This window comes from Phocoena sinus, chromosome 16 (assembly GCF_008692025.1).
Source record: "Phocoena sinus isolate mPhoSin1 chromosome 16, mPhoSin1.pri, whole genome shotgun sequence".
Lineage (NCBI taxonomy): Eukaryota > Metazoa > Chordata > Mammalia > Artiodactyla > Phocoenidae > Phocoena > Phocoena sinus.
Window position 1 is genome coordinate 25,349,403 of NC_045778.1, and position 21,293 is coordinate 25,370,695.

The 21,293-nt window shown below is 37.7% G+C and overlaps 1 protein-coding gene across 1 annotated transcript in view; it reads right to left on the minus strand.

The window, feature by feature from the left end:
- Positions 1 to 21,293, minus strand: part of CFAP70 (cilia and flagella associated protein 70) — an 87,053-nt gene that overhangs the window by 41,510 nt on the left and 24,250 nt on the right. The window contains exons 9-14 of the mRNA XM_032607977.1: positions 19,705 to 19,799; positions 15,550 to 15,649; positions 10,815 to 10,949; positions 2,847 to 3,017; positions 1,857 to 1,937; positions 189 to 280 (exon numbers count right to left, since the gene is read on the minus strand). Of these exons, the coding sequence (XP_032463868.1) occupies positions 189 to 280; positions 1,857 to 1,937; positions 2,847 to 3,017; positions 10,815 to 10,949; positions 15,550 to 15,649; positions 19,705 to 19,799 (674 nt within the window). The remainder of the gene's footprint in view (positions 1 to 188; positions 281 to 1,856; positions 1,938 to 2,846; positions 3,018 to 10,814; positions 10,950 to 15,549; positions 15,650 to 19,704; positions 19,800 to 21,293) is intronic.

Below are 21,293 nucleotides of genomic sequence, written 5' to 3' on the forward strand. Positions count from 1 at the left end.
AATTTTTTTGTAATTGGCAACATACTGCTTTTATAACAAGAAAACAAAAGAAACTTATCTGAAAAAATTAAAACAGAAAACTGTCTGCTATTAGCCCAAGAAAAATTACATTTATGTGGACAAAATGACTTCTTTTATTTATACCTAAACTGTCTTGCAAAGCAAGTATGAGAACCATTGCTACACACCTTCTGGCTAGTTCCTCTGGCATTCGCTTCGGAACCAAGGCTTTGTCCAGCTCAATCTCCAACACAATGTATGTCCCTGCTTCTACATATTGCTGTAAAGACATTTTTCTCTAATTTATTCTTTCCAGAAAAACAGATATTTATGAAAAAATTTTAGTAACATAATGCTCACAATATAATAAGTGAGAAAATTGTGTATATAACTATATATAGTGTGATTCTGACTTAAAACATTTTTTACATAGAAAAATAACTGGAAAGAGAAATAGTAACACTGGTTATCTCTTGCAGAAAAAGGTTTTCAATTTTAATCTTGGAAACTTCTACCCCAGCTGAAGTCTTGTTTAATTTGTTCGATACTGTTCTTGGAATTGTTTCAAGTGAATGCCATTCTTTCTTCTACCACACCTTTCAGGAGTCATGAAGAAATAACCTCATGACCGTCTGACATTCCCACCCACACCCTCTTAAGCGCCATCTATCAACTTCAACCTCATGGACATTTCTACCCAGATTCTTGCCAGCATCCTAACTATCAATACAACATGTCCAAAACTGAACTTATCATTTCCCCTATATCCAACTCTATTTTTACTTTTCTCTTAATGATTCTGTCATCTTTCCAGAAAGTGAGGCTTGAAACCTGAGTTATCTTTAACTTTTCTTCCTCAACACCCCAAAGCTTTCAAATCCCACACCCTGCCTCCACAGGTTTTTTACGTTCTTTACTACAATCCCTTCCCTAGATTAAACTGTCATCAACACTCATCTGTACTGTAAATAAAACCTATAAACTGACATCTGAAGACCCCACCACAACTTCAATCTCCTTTTTCCATATCCTGGCAAGAGTACTGCTCTGAAACACTCATGAGGTATTTTTTCTACGTGACTTCAAAAACTTCAGTGTGAGTCTCTATGAGAAGGCTTAACAGTCTCTCATCATCTATACAATGAAGCCCAAACTTTCTAGCAAGCCTTTCAAAGTCTTTCTAAAACTCAACTCAGTCTCTGTCCTCTTTATCACCTCCTTCTAGAACCATTACTTTCATTTCTCTATACCATACACTGAATTAATTGATGTACCCTGAATTCTGCTACCTTCTTTGTGCCTTGACTCAAGCTGTTCTCTGGCCCTGAAATTCTTCTCCTGAAATTCATTTGGCAAAGGGCTCTCTTTATCTTTCACTACTTAGCTTCGATACCACCTCTTCCCGAAGTCTTCTGAGACTGCCCCATCTGACTCCTCTGAGGCCACATAGCACTTTCATTTGTACCTCTACTACAGCATTCATCAGGATTCTTACAGTTAGTTATGTACCAGTCTGTTTTGCCCACCAGTGTTGAGTGTCCTGAGGGCAAACGAATAAACGCTGCAGATGATGCACCTTTGCATCTCTCACAGTGCTTAATATAGCATAATTAATAAAAGACGTACATTTTTAGTGCTAGAAAGGACCTTGAAATTAATCTGGTTTCCACTCATTTTAGAGAGTCTCAACAAGACAAAGAAATTTACCCAAGGTCATAAACTAGTCGTGGCAAATATGGGATGGTTACTCAGATAATGAGCATTTTCCTGAGCATTTTCCACTATATCATACTATCTTGCTCAGTAAAGGACTGATGAATTTAAACTTAATTTTCAAACTCTTCATGCATAGTTACCTGTCCTTCTGGATTGTTGCAAAGAGAGGGTTCAACTTCCAAAGGAGTATCTGAGCTCTGAGATTTTATACTAGATGCTTGCTGAAAGAAAATAAGCACACCTCAAAAATTCAATTCTTGGGACTTCCCTGGTGGCCCAGTGGTTAAGAATCTGCCTGCCAATGCAGGGGACATGGGTTTGAGCCCTCGTCTGGGAAGATACCACATACCGTGGAGCAACTTAGCCCGTGTGCCACAACTACTGACCCTACCTTATAGAGCCCACGAGCCACAACTACCGAAGCCTGCGGGCCTAGAGCCTATGCTCCGCAACAAGAGAAGCCACCATGATGAGAAGCCCGCGCACCACAACAAAGAGTAGCCCCCGCTCGCCGCAATTAGAGAAAGCCCAGGTGCAGCAACGAAGACCCAACGCAGCCAAAATTAATTAATTAATTTAAAAAATTAAATTCAATTCTTGGAACTTCCCTGGTGATCCAGTGGCTAAGGCTCTGTGCTCCCTATGCAGGGGTCCTGGGTTTGATCCCTGGTCAGGGAACTAGATCCCACATGCTGCAACTATGAGTTCATGTGCTGCAACTAAAGATCCTGCATGCTGCAACTAAAAGATCCCACATGCCGCAACTAAAAATTCCACATGCTGCAACTAAAGAAAAAAAAAAGATCCCACATGCTGCAATGAAGACCTGACCCAGCCAAATAAATAAATTTTTTTTTTTAAATAATAATTTTTTTTAATTATTAAAAAAATTCATCTAGCCCTCTCAAGTCCTCCACTTTGGGGAGCTTGTCCAGAAATTAATAAAGCTGATTCTTTGACTTCTAAAAAAAAAATTCAATTCTTACATGGTCTCCACAATAGCAGAAGCAAGGACCATTATGTTGCATCAAAACACAAGCTAAACTGAGGCAATTCACCAAATGAGAAATCAGTGCAAGCTTCTGGAATGTAACAAAACCAGCAAAATCATCACCTTCTCAACAACCTACCACATCCCCAGGCCTAGGCCTTGCTTCCATATCCTTTTCTTTGACTGTTTTATCTTCTTTCAGGTTCTTAGAAATAACTGGTTTGGACACTGGAGAATTAATTCCTCCTATTTTATTATTCTGAATCAAATTATGGCCAGTATCCCGGAACAAGCTAAATAAACACTTGGTCTGAAAAGAAAGAAACAAAAAAATGTAATGACTCACAGGCAAATGAAACAAACTCAGTAGAAACCCACATTATTCACTAATATCATTTAGTTTTCTAGACAACTTCAATATGGTACAATCAGAGATGGATAGGAGAAGCAAAAAACAATTGCCGTACTTGTTGAACAGGTGAAACCATCACAGAAACATAGCTGCCTACCCTATTTTTTAAATTAATAAGAGAACTTTCAACCTGGCTTGATTTGGTGTCTCATAACTTATTACCAGAAAGCTTTTAAACTTTGACACATAATTTCATATTAACTTTAAGTGGTTGAATTTATTTCTGTACAGGAAATATCATCTGTCTAAATACTACTGGCCTATCAATTATAATTTGAAGAATAGTACAAGTTTAAAGTAAAAATTTGTATGGGAAAATTCAAACTATAGATAAATAACTGGAAAAGAATCTTAAAATAATTTTTAAATTAAACAACATGGATGAATCTAAATGTAATTTATGCTAAGTGAAAGAAACAAGACCAAAAAAAAAAAAATGAAAGAGGGGAGGAGTGGACAGAGGTGGGAGAGAAGGTTAACAGATGAGGATAATGGATATTTTCATTATCTTGATTGTGGTGATAGTTTCACAGATGCAAACCCACGTCAAAAGTTTTAAATTGTACACTGTACATATATGCAATTTATTGTATGTCAGTTATACCTCAATAAACCTAAAAGACAGTCCAACAATATTAAAGAAAAATTATAAATAGTAAATATCACTCACAATCTTACCACCTCTACAGTAATTGCTGTATTTCATATATTCTAAGATGCAAACTTTTTCAAATTTTAACATCTCTGGAAGAGAGAACTTTACATGTAAGTGGTATTATACAATATGTAGTCATTTGTGTCTCCCTTTCATTCAGCGTGTTTTTGAGGTTCATCCATATTATAGCATGTATCAGTAATCATCCATATTATAGCATGTATCAGTAGTTCACTTTTTTTCTTAATAAATTTATTCACAAAATATAGTGAGACTGTAGAGGGTCTGGGGGCTGTACACGGGCAGGGGCTTGGGGAGCTCTGTATATGGGGCTGGGAGACAAGGGAGCCTCCAGGTGGAAGGGTATTTTTTAATAAAAAAAATAATGGGAGGTACAACCACCCCCTCCCCCCTCCCTGATTAAAAAGACACAAAAATAGACGTCTCTGAGGTAAATGGGGAGCCTGAGGGCTTAAGGGTGTTGAAAGGGTACTTCGTGTTTTCTGCCGACACCGGTCACACACTGGAGCATTCTCCGATCCGAGCTCTTCTTCCCTGGTGAAAAGGCTGAAGCTATCCCGCAGAGACACCTTGCCCCCAGCAAATCCTTTCTTGGGGATGGGCAGGAACAGGTCACAAAAAACCTCGGAGGTCGTGGACCGATACCCACAGGCCTGGCACTTGAGACAACTTTTCAACTGGCCCACAAACAAGTCCACAACCTTGCTGTCCTCTCGCTCGAGGTAAGCTTCCCATTAGGTTGGCTCGGCTGTCACCGCTTAACTCAGGTTCTAGCAGAGCCCCTCCGCAGCAGGGTGGGTAGGGAGTTGGACTATTGGCCAGAACTGGTGGAGCCCGGCGACCTCGTCAGTTGATTTCGAAGTGTAGCAGCTCCATGAGGAGCTTCAGAAACTCTTGGGCATCTTGCTGGCTGTATCCAGAGAAGGAGGGAACATATTTCTGGAAGACACCTCGGAATCGAGTAGGATTCACAGCTTCGCAGGAGTCAGGGTGCCACAGGGCACCAATCACATCAGCAAAGCCTTCAGAGTTCACTTTTTTTTTTTTTTTTTCCTACAGTACACGGGCCTCTCACTGTTGTGGCCTCTCCGGACGCGCAGGCTCAGCGGCCATGGTTCACGGGCCCAGCCGCTCCGCGGCATGTGGGATCTTCCCGGACCGGGGCACGAACCCGTGTCCCCTGCATCGGCAGGCAGACTGTCAACCACTGCGCCACCAGGGAAGCCCAGTTCACTCTTTTTTAAAAACAGCTTTACTGAGATAAAATTAACATTCCATACAATTCACCCGTTTAAAATGTAGTCAAAATTCAGTGATTTTGGGGAAAAAAAATCTGATTTACAGGCCTAAGCAGCACCTTCCTGAGGATGTTTTTCTGCTTGGTTGAAACACAATTAAATATTTACAATTTTGGATATTCTCTGTTTAGGCTAGGAGTACTATAGACTGCTAGCCCATGAAGATTAAAATGGAATTCACTGGGCAATATCTAACCAAGTATCAGAATAGAACAGGCCACGAACAAGGGTGAAAGCAGGTTCTGTTTCAGCAGCAAGTCCAACAGAGACAAGGAAGTAAATTATTCCAGTTTTGCTCCAGGAAAAAAAAGAAATTCAATGATTTTGGCATATTACATTAATTGTAGTTCATTCCTTTTTTACTGCCAAATAGTATTCCCTAATATAGCTATGCCACAATTTGTTTATTGATTCACCAGTTGTGGGCATTTGGACTGTTGTGAGTTTTTAGCTATTATGAATAATGCTGCTATGAACATTCATGTACATGTCTTCGTGTAAATGCAGGTTTTCAGTTCTCTTGGGTAGGTTCCTAGGAATGATTTTCTGGATTGTATGATAAGTTTATGTTTAACACAGATTTTCTATATAGTTGTTCTGCCAAGTACTGAGAGTGGAATATTGAAATTTCTAAATGTTACTGTCAAATTGTCTATTACCCCTTTCAATTCTGTTGGGTTTGGCTTCATGTATTATGAGGTTCTGTTGTGTGTATTCACTTATAATTTACACATTATATATAATAATTTATAATTTATAAATCCTATCTTTCTGATTGACCCTTTAATTATTATGACATGCCACTCTATGTCTTTAGTAATATTACTCATCTTGAAGTCTATTTTGTCTGATATAAATATAGCCACTCAGCTCCATTATATTTTCTATTTGCATAGTATACCTTTTCCATCCTTTTACTTCAACTTATGTGTGTCTGAACCAAAATGTATTTGTTATAGACAGCATATCATTGAATCTTGATTTTTTTTAATTGAAGTATTAGTTGAATTACCATGTTGTGTCAGGTTCAGGTGTACAGAAAAGTGACTCAGTTATATATGTCTTTCAGATTATTTTCTATTACAGGTTATTACAAGATATTGAAAACAATTCCCTGTGTTCTGAAGTAAATCCTTGTTGCTCATCTATTTTATGTATAGTAGTTCATGTCAGTTAATCCCATACTCCTAATTTATCCCTCCCCCCACTTTCTTTCCCCTTTGGTAACCGTAAGTTATTTTCTATGTCTGTGAGTCTGTTTCTGTTTTGTATATAGATTCATTTGTATTATTTTTTAGATTCTACATAAGTGATATAATATTTATCTTTCTCAAATCTTGATTTTTTAAAAATCCAGTCTCATAATCTCTTTCATTGGGGTGCTTAGACTACTCACATATAATGTTATTGTTGAAATATTTACATTTATATTTGACATTTTGCTATTTCTTTTCTATTTATCTTGTCTTTTTTGTTCCTCTCTTCCTTCTTTTTTTTTTTTTTGTGGTACGTGGGCCTCTCACTATTGTGGCCTCTCCCGTTGCGGAGCACAGGCTCCGGACGCGCAGGCCCAGCGGCCACGGCCAACGGGCCCAGCCGCTCCACGGCACGTGGGATCCTCCCGGACCAGGGCACGAACCCGCGTCCCCTGCATCGGCAGGCGGACTCCCAACAACTGCGCCAGCAGGGAAGCCCCCTCTCTTCCTTCTTTAAGTGCCTTCTTTTAATGTTAAATATATATATACTTGAGTATATGCATATGGTATATGTACACAAACACAAACACACACATACACACACACACGCTTTTCTTAGTGGTTGCTTTAGAGATTACAATATGCATCTGAACTAATCACAATCTATTTCACATTGAGACTAATTTAATTCTGATAAACTATATAAACTTTACTGTGCTATAGCTCCATTCTATCCTCTTTCCTTTATGCTACTATTATCATATAAATTACATCTATGTATGTTACAAACCCAATAACAAAACTAATGCTTTATATAATCACATCTTTCAAAGAAATTAAGAGCAAAAATGAGAAAAACATATATTTCTAAAATCTTTTATACTTACATTTAACCATTTCTAGTGTTCATTTCTTCTTGTGGGTTCAATTTATCATTTGGTTTATATTCTTTCAAGCTGAAGGACATACTTTAGTAACCCTGGCAAGACAGGTTTATTAGCAACAGATTCTTTCAATACTTGTTTATCCATGGATGTGTTTATTTCACCTTCATTTTTGGTTGATAGCGTTTTCATTCAACACTTTGAATCTGTGTTTCCATTGCCTTCAGGATTCCATTGTTTCAGATGAAAAATCAACTGTTAACCATGTTGGTACTCCCCTGTAAGTGATGAATCATTTTTCTCCTGTTGAATTCACAATTTTCTTTTTCTTTCAATAGTTCACTGTAATGTGTATACTATAGACCTCCATATGCTTTTCCTACCTGAAATTCTCTGAACTTCTTAGGCATGTAGATTAATGTTTTTATCAAACAGGGGACATTTTCAGACATTATTTTTATATACATAACTTCTGCCTCTTTCTCTCTCTTTTCTCCTAGGACTCTCATTACAATATGTTGGTTGCTCTCCACCAAGATCTCCATTTCAACCAACGACATTGTCAGCCATGGGTCCTTCACCCACTGCTCCAAATTTTGTGAGCCCTCTCTGTGGCAGCAAAGTTGCTGGCCCTCACAGCCCATCCTGCCCTAGAAGAACCACCTCACTGATTAAGCTAAATTAGAGAAGAGGTAGGGGGAGGTGGTTTAGGAGCAGATCTAGGCAAGAATGCCTCAAACTCCATTGTTTTTCATGCATGAATACTTCTCAGTTTGTTGATGCCTTTGGTCAATTTCCAGAGCACTGAAATGGCATTTTGTCAATTTGTCCAGCTTTACAGTTGCTTTTAGGGGGAGAAAATTTGACAACCTCCTCACTCAGACACACCCAGAAATGTTTCCTCCCCAGTATTTTTCATATATTTAAAAAATTATGATTACATATTTTTAAAAAGTTGTGATCATAGTGGATGTAGTTTTATATCCTTTTTCATTTAACAGACTATCACATGTATCGTCTGTTTTTAAAGTTTTCGTGAGAATAATTTTTAATATATGCACAATATTCTCCTTCATGTGGGTATAATAAAAGTAACAGGCAAAAATGTTTGTGTGTCAACTATATCCCTAGTGCTTTACATATTTTATCTCATTTAATATGTAAAACAATTCTAGGAAACAAGCAGTGTCTCCATTTTACTGATGAATAAAGTTAAGAGAAATTTAGTCACTTGCCCAAAGTCAGTAAATGGCAGCCTGTCTGGCAGTTCCAGAATTCAGTCTAGAAACTGCCTGACATCAAAGCCTATAACCTTTCAATTAATATATTGTTTCCCTCAGATTCACCAAAAATATCTTGATATGACTGATACAATAAAGTGCTTTATATTTTAGAAATAGTAGCCATCTTCTGATATGTATTCAAATATTTTTCCCAATTTTTTAGTTATATTATAATTTTGTTAATGATGGTTTCTTCTATGTATAGGAGATTTTTATTTTTTGGCAATCTAAATCTTTTATATCTTTCATTTGCTTTCAAGCACAGGAAGTCTTCCCTTAATTCATATCTTTAATTAATAGACACTTCTATTTTTATAGACTTCACATTTAACTTATTTTAATAAACTCACCTGGAATTTATCATGATCTATGCTATATGTAAAATTTTTGCTTTCTTTTTTTCATTTAACTATCTACAAAACATTAATGATTATCTTTTTAATGGATGCATATTCCACCATTTTTATTTACAATAATTTATTAATCCTTTCTCTATTATTAGACATTTAATCTTAATTTTAGTCTTGCTATTATTGATCCCCAAACGTTTTCATGAATAGGAGGGTTTTGATCCTATTAAATGATTTATTTCAGACAAATCCCTATAAGTTTGATTTCTGATTCAAAGGATACTTATATAGAGTTTATTACTCAGTTGGTTTTCAAATAGCTGATGGATCTTTCATGACTCTGTTATTGAGAAATACTTGTCCTAATAATGATAAAATAGTAATACGTTTTTGTTGTTATTACTGTTGTGTTTTACAAAGCCTCACTTTCTCCTAAGAAGAAACATGATAAAGTTGATTTTTTGTTTAAATAAATAATGTGTATTTTAACATTTTAACATCTGAAAATTGCAAGAACTATATTATAGCTCATTAATCAGTACATATATTTAAGTTTTTGCATACTTAACACACAATACTTCATTATTTGGAAGATTTGCTTTCCAACTTTATTGAGGTAAAGTTGAAATACAGGCTTACTCTGGAGTTATTACAAGTTTGGTTCCAGACCACCTCAATAAAGCAAATAACTGCAATAAAGCAAATAATGGTTATCTTGGTTTCCCAGTACACATAAAAGTTATGCTTACACTATACTGTAATCTATTAAGTGTACAATAGCAGTGTCTTACAAAACAATGTACAGGGACTTCCCTGGTGGCACGGTGGTTAAGAATCCACCTGCCAATGCAGGGGACATGGGCTTGAGCCCTGGCCCAGGAAGATCCCACATGCCATGAACAACTAAGCCCATGTACCACAACTACTGAGGCTGTGCTCTAGAGCCTGCGAGCCACAACTATTGAGCCCGCGTGCCACAACTACTGAAGCCCACGCGCCTAGAGCCTGTGCTCCGCAACAAGAGAAGTCACCGCCGCAACGAACAGTAGTCCCCGCTCGCCACAACTAGAGAAAGCCGGCACACAGCAGCGAAGACTCAGTGCAGCCAAAAATTTAAAAAAAAAAGTAAAGATCTTGATTTAAAAATACTTTATTGCTAAAAAAGGCCAAAATGATTACACTAGTGACAACACAGATCCCAGATCACAATAACAAATATAACAATAATGATAATGTTTGAAATATTGTGAGAATTAACAACATGCGACACAGAGACACAAAGTGAGCAGATGCTGTTGGAAAAATATCACCCATAGACTTGCTCATCTCAGGGTTGCCGCAAACCTTCAATTTGTAAAAAAAAAATGCAATATCTGTGAAGAGTAATAAAGCAAAGGGCAATAAAATGAGGTATGCCTGTATAATAAATTACATATTTAAAGTATACAATCTGATAAATTTTGACATGTGTATACACATGGGAAGCCATTACTGCAATTAGAATAACCAGTATTTCCATCATCCTTAAAACTTACCTCATATTTCTTTTGTAGTCCATTCTTCCCTCTATCCCTGTTCCCAAGCAACCACTGATCTGCTTTCTGCCACTACTTTCTGATAATTGTATTTCATTGGCATTATACAGCATGTACTCTCTTTCGTCTGGTTTCTTTCATTTATCATAATGCATTTGAGATCCATCCATGTTGCACGTGTTAATAGCTCATTCCTTTTTATTGCTGAGTAGTATTCCATTGTATGGCTATACCATATAATTTGTTTTTCTGTTCACCTATTGATGGAGATTTGGGTTGTTTCCAGTTTTTGGATTTCATTACCCTAAAGTTTTTAAGGTTCAAGGGCAGAAGACTTCAAGGTTCCATATTTAACATCCCAGTATACCAGCTGGTTCCAAATATCAATTGCAAAGCTATGTGTGCGAAAGATGTAGGTAAACACATACATAAGAATAAGTTAGGATGATACCTTCTCTTCAAATTTTTCTTACCTTTTCATAGACTGTGCTACCTAAGTAAGGGTAAACATGAAAAGCTCCCCGAATCCTCTTCACACCTGGATACAGCAATGGCACCATATTAACATAAGCCACACCATGAAATGAAAGCCGACCTTCATCATCAGTCTAAAGGAATAAAAACAGAGAGCTGTTAGTGCTACAGAGTAATGTAGCTAAAGTATGGAAGTCTGACTTAGCAGTTCAAAGACCTGACTTTAGGACTAGCTGAGCTACTTGATTTGGGTCAGTTACGTATACATTTTGGGTCTCCGCTCATTTATCTATTTATTTATAATTGGGTTTAAAAACACCATGATCTCTGAGATAACGTATACTAACACTATGAATAGTAAAGATAATAGTTGGATCAACACATATGCAAACTAATTACTAATATATATTCAACCAAAATGTCAATTTCACCATGTTGCTTCTTAGGAAAAAGTGAAGCTTTGCAAAAATCAGTAATAACAACAAAAGCTTAAAAGAAAACAGATTGTGGCCTTAGCTTTAGTTCACAGATTCATATGAATGAGAGGGGCCTTACAAATCATCTGCATCAGTGACGACAAATAGGATTTAACTTATGCTTAAATTCTAACCAATTAGTGGAGGTGTTTTAGAATACTGTGTTGAGAAAGATTCTGTGTCCTTATTTGGGTTCAAAAGAAAAGAATGCTTTGATTGATCAGTAATATCTGCCACGGATGAAGGAGGATGACTGACAGTCTGCTGTCATGTATTTGCCAACCTTAATCTCATCTAAATTCTCATTACAAAGATGAAGAACATGTCAGTAAATATATTTTAACATAATTTTTAATGGTTGTATGGTTTGCCATAGAAAACTTTCATAAGGAAAAAAATCAGTGAAAGAAAGTTCAGTGAAAGAAAAAAATCAGTTTAGTGAAAGAAAACACATTTAATTTCTACAAGGTTAAAAGTAATCTCTTTGAGGGCCTGGTGGTCCAGTGGTTAAGACTTTGCCTCCCAATGCAGGGGGTGAGGGTTCGATCCCTGGTTGGGGAGCTAAGATCCCACATGCCTAGTGGCCAAAAAACCAAAACATAAAAAAAGAAGCAATATTGTAACAAATTCAATAAAGATGTTAAAAATGGTCCACATCAAAAAAATCTTTTTTAAAAAAAGTAATCTCTTTGATTTAGCTGATTATAACAATAATTAGAAATTAGATTAAAAGCCCTATCTTCATGTGATAACATTATGTTGCTTTAGAAATCTAAGGAATGTTAGCCAATGCATATTATATATTACAAAGATACCAAAACCAGACAAAAATATCACAAGAAAAGAGAATTACAGGCCAATATCCCTGATGAGAATAAATGCCAAAATCCTCAACAAAATATTAGCAAACCGAATTCAACAATACATTAAAAGAATCGTACACCATGATCAAGTGGGATTTATCTCAGGGATGCAAGGATGGGTTAATATCCACAAATCAATCAATGTGATATACCACATTAACAAAACTAAAGAATAACAATAATATGATCACCTCAATAGATGCATAAAAAGCATTTGACAAAATTCAACATCCATTTATGATAAAAACTCTCAACAAACTGGGTATAGAGGGAACATACCTCAACATAATATAGGCCATATATGACAAATCTAAAGCCAACATCATACTCAAAGGTGAAAGGCTGAAAGCATTTCCTCTGAGATTGGGAACAAGGCAAGGATGCCCGCTCTTTTTTTTTTTAACATTTATTTTTATTTATTTGTTGATTTATTTATTTATTTTTGGCTGCATTGAGTCTTCGTTGCTCTGCACGGGCTTTTCTCTAGTTGCAGCGAGTAGGGGCTACTCTTTGTTGCGGTGCGCCAGCTTCTCATTGCAGTGGCTTCTCTTGTTGCAGAGCACGGGCTCTAGGCATGTGGGCTTCAGTAGTTGTGGCACACAGGCTCAGTAGTTGTGGTTAGCAGGCTCTAGAGCACAGGTTCAGGAGTTGTGGCGCACGGGCTTAGTTGCTCCGTGGCATGTGGGAGTTTCCCAGACCAGGGCTCAAACCCGTGTCCCCTGCATTGGCAGATGGATTCTTAACTACTGCATCCCAGGGAAGTCCCAAGGATGCCCACTCTTACCACTTTTATTCAACATAGTATTAGACGTCCTAGCCACAGCAATCAGACAACAAAAAGAAATAAAAGGAAAACTGGAAAGGAGAAAGTAAAACTGTCATTGCAGACAACATGATATTGTATATAGAAAATCCTAAAGACACCATCCAAAAGCTACTAGAAAAAATGAATTCAATAAATTTGCAAGGTACAAAATTAACATACAGAAATAAGTTGCATTTATATATACTAACAACAAATTAGCAGAAAGAGAAATTAAGAAAACATTCCCATTTTAAAATGCATCACTGGGATTTCCCTGGTGGCGCAATGGTTAAGAATCCACCTGCCAATTCAGGGGACATGGGTTCAGTCCCTGGTCCGGGAAGATCCCACATGCCATGGAGCAACTAAGCCCATGTGCCACAACTACAAATCCTGCATAAAGAAACTAAAACATGCCGCAGTGACGATCCCATGTGCTGCAACTAAGACCCGGTGCAGCCTAAATAAATAAATAAATAAATATTTTAAAAAATAATAAATGTTTTTGCACAGTGAAAGAAACTACGAACAAAATGAAAAGGCCACTTACTGAATGGGAAAAAATATTTGCAAACTATATATCTAAAAAGGGGTTAACATCCAAAGAACTCATACAACATCAAAAAAACCCAAACAACTTGATTTAAAAACGGGCAGAAGACCTTAATAGACATTTTTCCAAAGAAGGCATACAGATGTCCAACAGACACATGAAAAGATGCCCAACATCACTAACAATCAGGGAAATGCAAATCAAAACCACAATGAAATACCACCTCACACTTGTCAGAATAGCTACCATCAAAAGACAACAGAGAAGCACTGGCGAGGATGTGGAGAAAGGGGAAGACTCATGTACTGTTGGCAAGATTGTAAATTGGTGAGATCCTATGGAAAACACTACAGAGGTTCCACAGAAAATTATAAATAGACCTGCCATATGATCTAGCAATTTCACCTTGGGGCATTTACCCAAAGAAAACAAGAACATGAACTTGAAAAGATATATGCACTCCAATGTTCACTGCAGCATTATTTAAAATAGATATGGAAGCAACCTAGTTGTCCATCAAAAGATAAATGAAGATGTGGTGTGTATATATATACACAATGGAATATTACTTAGCCATAAAAATTGAAATCTTGCCATTTGTGACAACATGGATAGATCTAGACAGTATCATGTTAAGTGAAATAAGTCAGACAGAGAAAGATAAATACCACGTCATCTCACTTATACAGGGAATCAAAAAAAAAGAATAAAACAAAACAAAAACAGACTCATAGATACAGAGAAAAACGGGTGGTTGCTGGAAGGGGTGGGAGAAACAGATGAAGCAGATTAAGAGGTACAAACCACCATTTACATAACAAATAAGTTACAGAGATATAATATACAGCATAAGGAATGTGGTCAATAATATTGTAATAACTTTGTATGGGGACACTTATCATGGTGAACGCTTCATAATGTTTGCAAGTGTCAAATCATTATGTAGTACACCTGAAACTAATAATATTGTGCAACAACTATATTTCAAGTTTTAAAAAAGACTTTTTGCAGGGGACATTTCTTAGGCTATTTCCCATGGTTTTCTTCTTCAGCATGATAGGAAGCAACTGTTGGCATAGTAAGTGGGATGAACTGGAAACACAGTCATTTGGACAAATGCATTTATTTTTATCATAAACAAACAAAATACGGTAGAGAACTTTTCTAGGCTCATCAAAGCTGTATCTTTTCAGAATAGTAGTACATCTATGAATCCTATTACTCTAATTAGTGGGCTAAACAATTTAAGTAGGTAAGTCTAAAATAAATTTAGAAAGATGTAGTAGGTTGAACCATATTGCCAATATTTAACTACTTTTGATGTATTAAAAGGCTATTTGGGGGCTTCCCTGGTGGTTCAGTGGTTAAGAATCTGCCTGCCAATGCAGGGGACACAGGTTCGAGCCCTGGTCCGGGAAGATCCCACGTGCCGTGGAGCAACTAAGCCCGTGAGCCACAACTACTGAGCCTGAGCTCTAGAGCCCGCGAGCCGCAGCTACTGAGCCCGCGTGCCTAGAGCCCATGCTCTGCAACAAAAGAAGCCACCACAATGAGAAGTCTGCGCACTGCAACAAACAGTAGCCCCCACTTTCCGCAACTAGAGAAAGCCCGCACACAGCAACGAAGGCCCAATGCAGCCAAAAATAAATAAATTAAATTAATAAATTTTTAAAAAAAGAAAAGAAAAGCATTTAAAAAAGGCTATTTTTCATGGTTTTACCCATGTTAAAACTATAATAAAGAGCTAGAGGGAAACAGGATATCTGAGAATAAAGCCTAAATAATTGTTAGTGCACTGACAATAGGGAACTAGGGTTACCAGTCATCCTGATTTGCCAGGAACAAGGGAGTTTCCTGGGATATGAGACTTTCAGCACTAAAACCGAGAAACTATTAAGCAAACCAGGATGAGCTGGTCACCCTAGGGAGCAGCCACACAGTTCATATTTTCCTTTGGTATCAGAATTAGAAGCAGAAAAACAGGTTGGGTCTGACCCAGCATTTCTTATATAAATATTTTTAAGTAAACTAATTTACCTTCTCAAATTTAGCAGATTTCCCTTTGGGTACAGTAACCAGAGGAACTCTTGTGATCTCTACAGGCCAAAATCGGCAATCAGCAATTCGCTTCTGAAAACTGCAGATCAAAAATCAGCCCATTAGCATTACATGCAAAATGGGGTTAGTATAATTTAGGTCAAAAGGAAGTATTCCTCTCTTAAAAAGTAATGGAATGCACATATGTAAAAATTCTTATTAGGCGTGTGGGCTTTTAAAACCTTCTCATAGGGCTTCCCTGGTGGCGCAGTGGTTGAGAGTCCGCCTGCCGATGCAGGGGACACGGGTTCATGCCCCGGTCCGGGAAGATCCCACATGCCGCGGAGCGGCTGGGCTCGTGAGCCATGGCCGCTGAGCCTGCGCGTCCGGAGCCTGTGCTCCGCAACTGCAGGGGCCATGACGGTGAGAGGCCCGCGTACCGCAAAAACAAAACAAAACAAAAAAACCTTCTCATAGCAATAAAATTCCAAAAATAATTATACTATACTGCTAGCAGAAGCAAATTGTATATTTTTGAGAGCAGTTTGACAACATGAATCAAAAGTCTTTAAAATGTTCATAGCCTTTGACCCACAAATCCCACTTCTAGTGATTTATTCTAAAGAAATAATCAGACAAGTATGCAAGCAGTATAAAGTACATTTATTTCTACTGTGAAAATAATCACAGTAAGACTTCCATTGTCAGCTCAAACACATAAAGAGCCTGGAAGCTATCACTCCTGTCGTCACAACAAGAAAAGAGCTGGTCAGGGACTTCCCTGGTGGTCCAGTGGTTAAGAATTCACCTTCCAATGCAGGTGATGAGGGTTCAATCCCTGGTGGAGGAACTAAGATCCCACATGCCACAGGGCAACTAAGCCCATGCACCACAGCTACTGAGCCTGCGCACTCTGGAGCCCTAGCGCCACAACTAGAGAGACTGTGCGCAGCAACTACTGAGCCCGCACACCACAACTAGAGAGAAGCCCACACGCCGCAACAAAGAGCCTGCGTGCCTCAACTAAGACCCAATGCAGCCAAACAAATAAATTAATTAAAAAAATAAAGGCATATGTAAGAAAAAAGCTGGTCAAACTGAAAATCAATGACTTTTCTTAGATCCATCTAAGAATTAAGTTCACTGGGCAAATTGCCACCTGGAAGTTTAGAGAACAGGCAAGTACAGAGAATCACAGCTGAGATCAGCTTACAGGCATCAGAAGCCATTAGAGCCAGTAACTGGTAGAAACACTTTAATGATAATTTTGAAAGATTGTTGGAGGCTGAGCGTGAACTCACCAGAGAGTTAAAAACTCCTGGGTGCCCAGTCTTAGGGGGTCCCCACACGTTCTTGGGTTTTAAATCAAGGAGCTCCATCAGACTCTCATTGTGAAAGCAAGAGAATAGCCTTAGGCAGGGAGAAAGGAAAGGTAACCATATTAAAATATGTCCAGAGTATTCTCCATAACAAAGGCCTGCTCTGTAAGGGAAACTACTTAACCAGAGTTTTATCTGACCCAGGGAAAGGGCAATTAGACAACTCCAGTCCTATTTAGCCTTCCTGTCTCACATGAAGAGAGGAAGAAAAAAAGACTATTACACACTTATGAAGTCACAACCTATGGGCTCAAACCCATTAAAATACTGAGATTTAATCACAGGATTATAGAACACTTCCCTTCCCCAACACCTTACCGCCACACATCAACAGGATCCAGTATAACAGTGAATTATAACTGAGAATCTGCAAAACACAAACCCTGTTTAGGAAAGAGCTCTTAGCAAACCCAAAGACAACAGGGAAGGAGCAAAAGGACACTGAAGCCTCAAGCATCTACAGCTACAGCAAGTGTTAAACACAGCCTACCTCCTAGCCAGGTTAACATAAAAACTTACAGTAAAAAACCTAATTACCACATTTCTTACTACCCAAAACATAATGTTCAGTTTTCAATAAAAAACTACAAGGAATGGTAAAAGGCAAGAAAAAATACAGTCTGAAGAGACAAGGCTAGCATATGAACTAGACTCAGATATGACACAGATTTTGAAATTACCAGATAGAAAATTTTAAATAACTATGATTAGTATGTTAAGAACTCTAATGGATTAAGCAGACAAAATGCAAGAACAGATGGGTAATGTAAGCAAAGAGATGGAAATTCTAAGAAAGAATCAAAAGGAAATGTTAGAAATCAAAAACACTAAAAAAAAGGAACAATTCTTCTGATAGGCTTATCAACAGACTGGACATAGCTGAGGAAAGACTCAGTGATCTTGAAGCCACTGAGCCAATAAAAACTTCCCAAACTGAAATGGAAAGGGGAAAAAAATTTTTAAATCACAACAGAATATCTAAGAACTGTGGGACAATTACAAAAGGTATAACAGGAATACCAGAAGGTGAAGAAAGGGAGAAAGGAGCAAAAGAAATATCTTAAGTCATAATGGCTACAAATCTTACCAAATTAATGGCAGATACCACAGATCTAGGAAGCTCAGAGAACACCAAGCACAATAAATACCAAAAAAAAAAAATCTACACCTAGGTATATCATATTCAAACTGCAGAAAACCAAAGAGAAAGAGAAAATCTTGGAAGAAGTCAGAGAAAAAAACACCTCACCTATGGAGGAATAAGGATAAGAATTACATTGGGCTTCCTTTCAGAAATCATGCAAGCAAGAAGAGAGTGGTGTAGAAACAAACCACCAACCTAGAATTCTGTATCTAGTAGAATTATCCTTCAAAGGTGAAGGAAAAATACTTTCTTAGTCAAACAAAAATGGAAGGAATTTGTGGCCAGTAGACCTGCCGTGCAAGAAATGCTAAAAGTTGGGGACTTCCCTGGTGGCGCAGTGGTTGGAAGTCTGCCTGCCGATGCAGGGGACACGGGTTTGAGCCCTGGTCTGGGAAGATCCCACATGCCGCAGAGCAACTAAGCCCGTGCGCCACAACTATTGAGCCACGTGCCACAACTACTGAAGCCCGCATGCCTAGAGCCCGTGCTCCCCAGCAAGAGAAGCCACGACAATGAGAAGCCCACGCACTGCAATGAAGAGTAGCCCCCGCTCGCCGCAACTAGAGAAAGCCTGCACACACAACAAAGACCCAACACAGCCAAAAATGAAAACAAATAAATTTAATTTCTTTAAATGCCTATTAAAAAAAAAGAAATGCTAAAAGTCTTCAGAGAAAAGGAAATGATGTGGGCCAGAAACGTGGATCTACATAAAGAAAGGAAGAAAATCAGAGAATGAAACAGATTAAAGTAAAATAAATTAAAATTTTTTCTTATTTTCAATTAGTCAAATAGATAACTGTTCAAAGTAATAATAGTAACAATGTATCCTTAATAACATATCAGCAAATCAAATCCAACAATGTACATTAATATTATATACTACTGTCAAATTGGGTATATAGGAACTCTGAAATATCTGATCAATTTTTCTGTAATCCTAAAACTGTTCTAAAAAATAGTCTATTATTTGAAAAAAACAGAGATTTTCATTCAGATTATACATATATTGATAATCCTCTATTTCTCACCTCTCCTTAACCTCCAGGTCACTGTGACAGAGACCGATAGTTACCCACACAAAACTGTGTCATGTTCTGCTTTAGTATATAAATCCTGATCTAGTCTGGGTGACAATGTGTCCAACAAAACCATTATTTCCTAAGCATCTTTTGCATCGAGAGATGGCCAATGAGATGTAAACAGGGGTTGTCAGATTCCAGGAAGGTTCTATAAGAGGGGCTAATACAGCCAGCATGTGTCCTTTTTTAATCCATAAGCACTCCCCTCTTCCAACATTCTGACAGGAATGTGAAAGTGCAGGCTGGAGCTCCAATAGCCATCTTGAACCGTGAGACAACCTTATGGATGGAACGTACATGTTAAAGAAGGTAGAGCAAAGAGAAAGATTGAGCCTGGATATCTAATAATACTGTAGAGCCACCACACATACCAGCTCTGAACGAAACAAGAATCCCCCATGGTTAAGCTACCATCACTAGAAGCCTGCTATTAGCAGATGTGGTGGAAGAGAACCTCAGGATCACCTTAACTCAAATATAAATAAACAAAAGTAACATTTCTTCCCACCTACATCTCTGTTGGTTAGACATATTCCCTCCCTCTTCCTACCTGATCACTGCAGGAGGATCAAGGTAGCAGCGACTTTCCAAGTCCCAAGTAATCCTTTTCTTTATGCACTCTGCTTGGTTCCTAAATTCCCTGTCCTATAAATCATAAGACAGAGACTTTTACTCTCTCAGTATGCCATGGTTGTCTCCTGCTCCATCTGTGGGGCATTCTTTTAATGGATTTGGTCACAATACTTTTATTACTACTACTAATACTACTATAAGTATGACTACTACTGAAAATACTACCACCATCTTAAATTTTAGGGTACTTTACTATTAATACAGTATATAAAATAAAATATTATCCTTATATCAATCTAATACTAACTGCCAAATATTCACTCACATAACCTTAATCAGTGATTCTCAACCGTGGATGCATATTAGAATTATCTGGGAGCTGATAAAAAAAATCAAAAACTGGGCATTGGTATTATTTTAAAAGTAAATTCTTATGTAATTGATCTGGGTTAGAGCTTGGCCATGGTTACTATTTTAAAAGCTTTCCAGGTGACTTTGATGAGCAACCAGGGTTGAGAACTAGTTATCTAAATTAAAATGCAATATAAAATCTAAATATCTAAAATAAAATATCTGATCTAAATGAAAACATTAATGTAAGAAGAGCATGAATTTTTAGTAATCACAATGATGAGAAAAGACACTGCACAATGTTTTTAAAATATTGCTAGCCTTATCTCTATTTAAAATATTTAGAATCAGATACTGAAAGTAATTCAACCACTCATTGTAAAATTACTTTATTGAATGTTTCCACTAATGATTATCAGCTCATTCAAAATATATTTGCAAATGTGTTTACAGCATTTTCTATGCTCTTGACAAACATAGGTTGTAGAAAAATGTGAAGTAAGAGTGAAAGAGAAAGAAAGAAAGAAAGAAAAAGAAAGAAAGAAAGAAAGAGGGAGGGAAGGAACAAAAAGAAAATAATTTCAACAACTGAAATGTTCACCAACAGGAGACTGGTTAAGCAAGTTAAAGTATGTCTATACTTTAAAAAAAGTATATCATAAAGCAAGTGTTAGCGCAAGTTCGTGTGCCGAATGCACAGCGAGGCCAAACAAACCAAAACGTTGGAGTTTGGAGCAGAGAAGAAAAGGTTTATTTCAGGGCCATGCAAGGATACGGGTGGCTCATGCCATAAAAACCCAAAGCTTTCTGAAGAGTTTCAGCAAAAATGTTTAAAAGCCCGCTGTGGGGGGGGGCAGGGGGGTCGCAAGGTATGTGATCAGCTCATGCACAATTCTCTAATTGGCTGATGGTGAGGGAACAGGGTGGTGTCACAGGGGTTAACATTTTCAGTACTTAGGCTCCAGGAGGCCTGGGCCTATGTGCTCATGGTCATCTTCCATTTGGTAGGGGGTTTTCACATCTGTAAAAACAGCTCAGGAAATGTGCATCAAATATTATTATCTAGGTACTTCAGAGAGGAGCTAAAGCAGAGGATTTGGGGGAAAGGCCTGTCCCCAGAAGGTCCCATAGGGTCCTGCTCTGTTATACAAGTACAAATAAAGAAAGAAAAAGAATGTGGAGGGGGCTTCCCTGGTGGCGCAGTGGTTGAGAGTC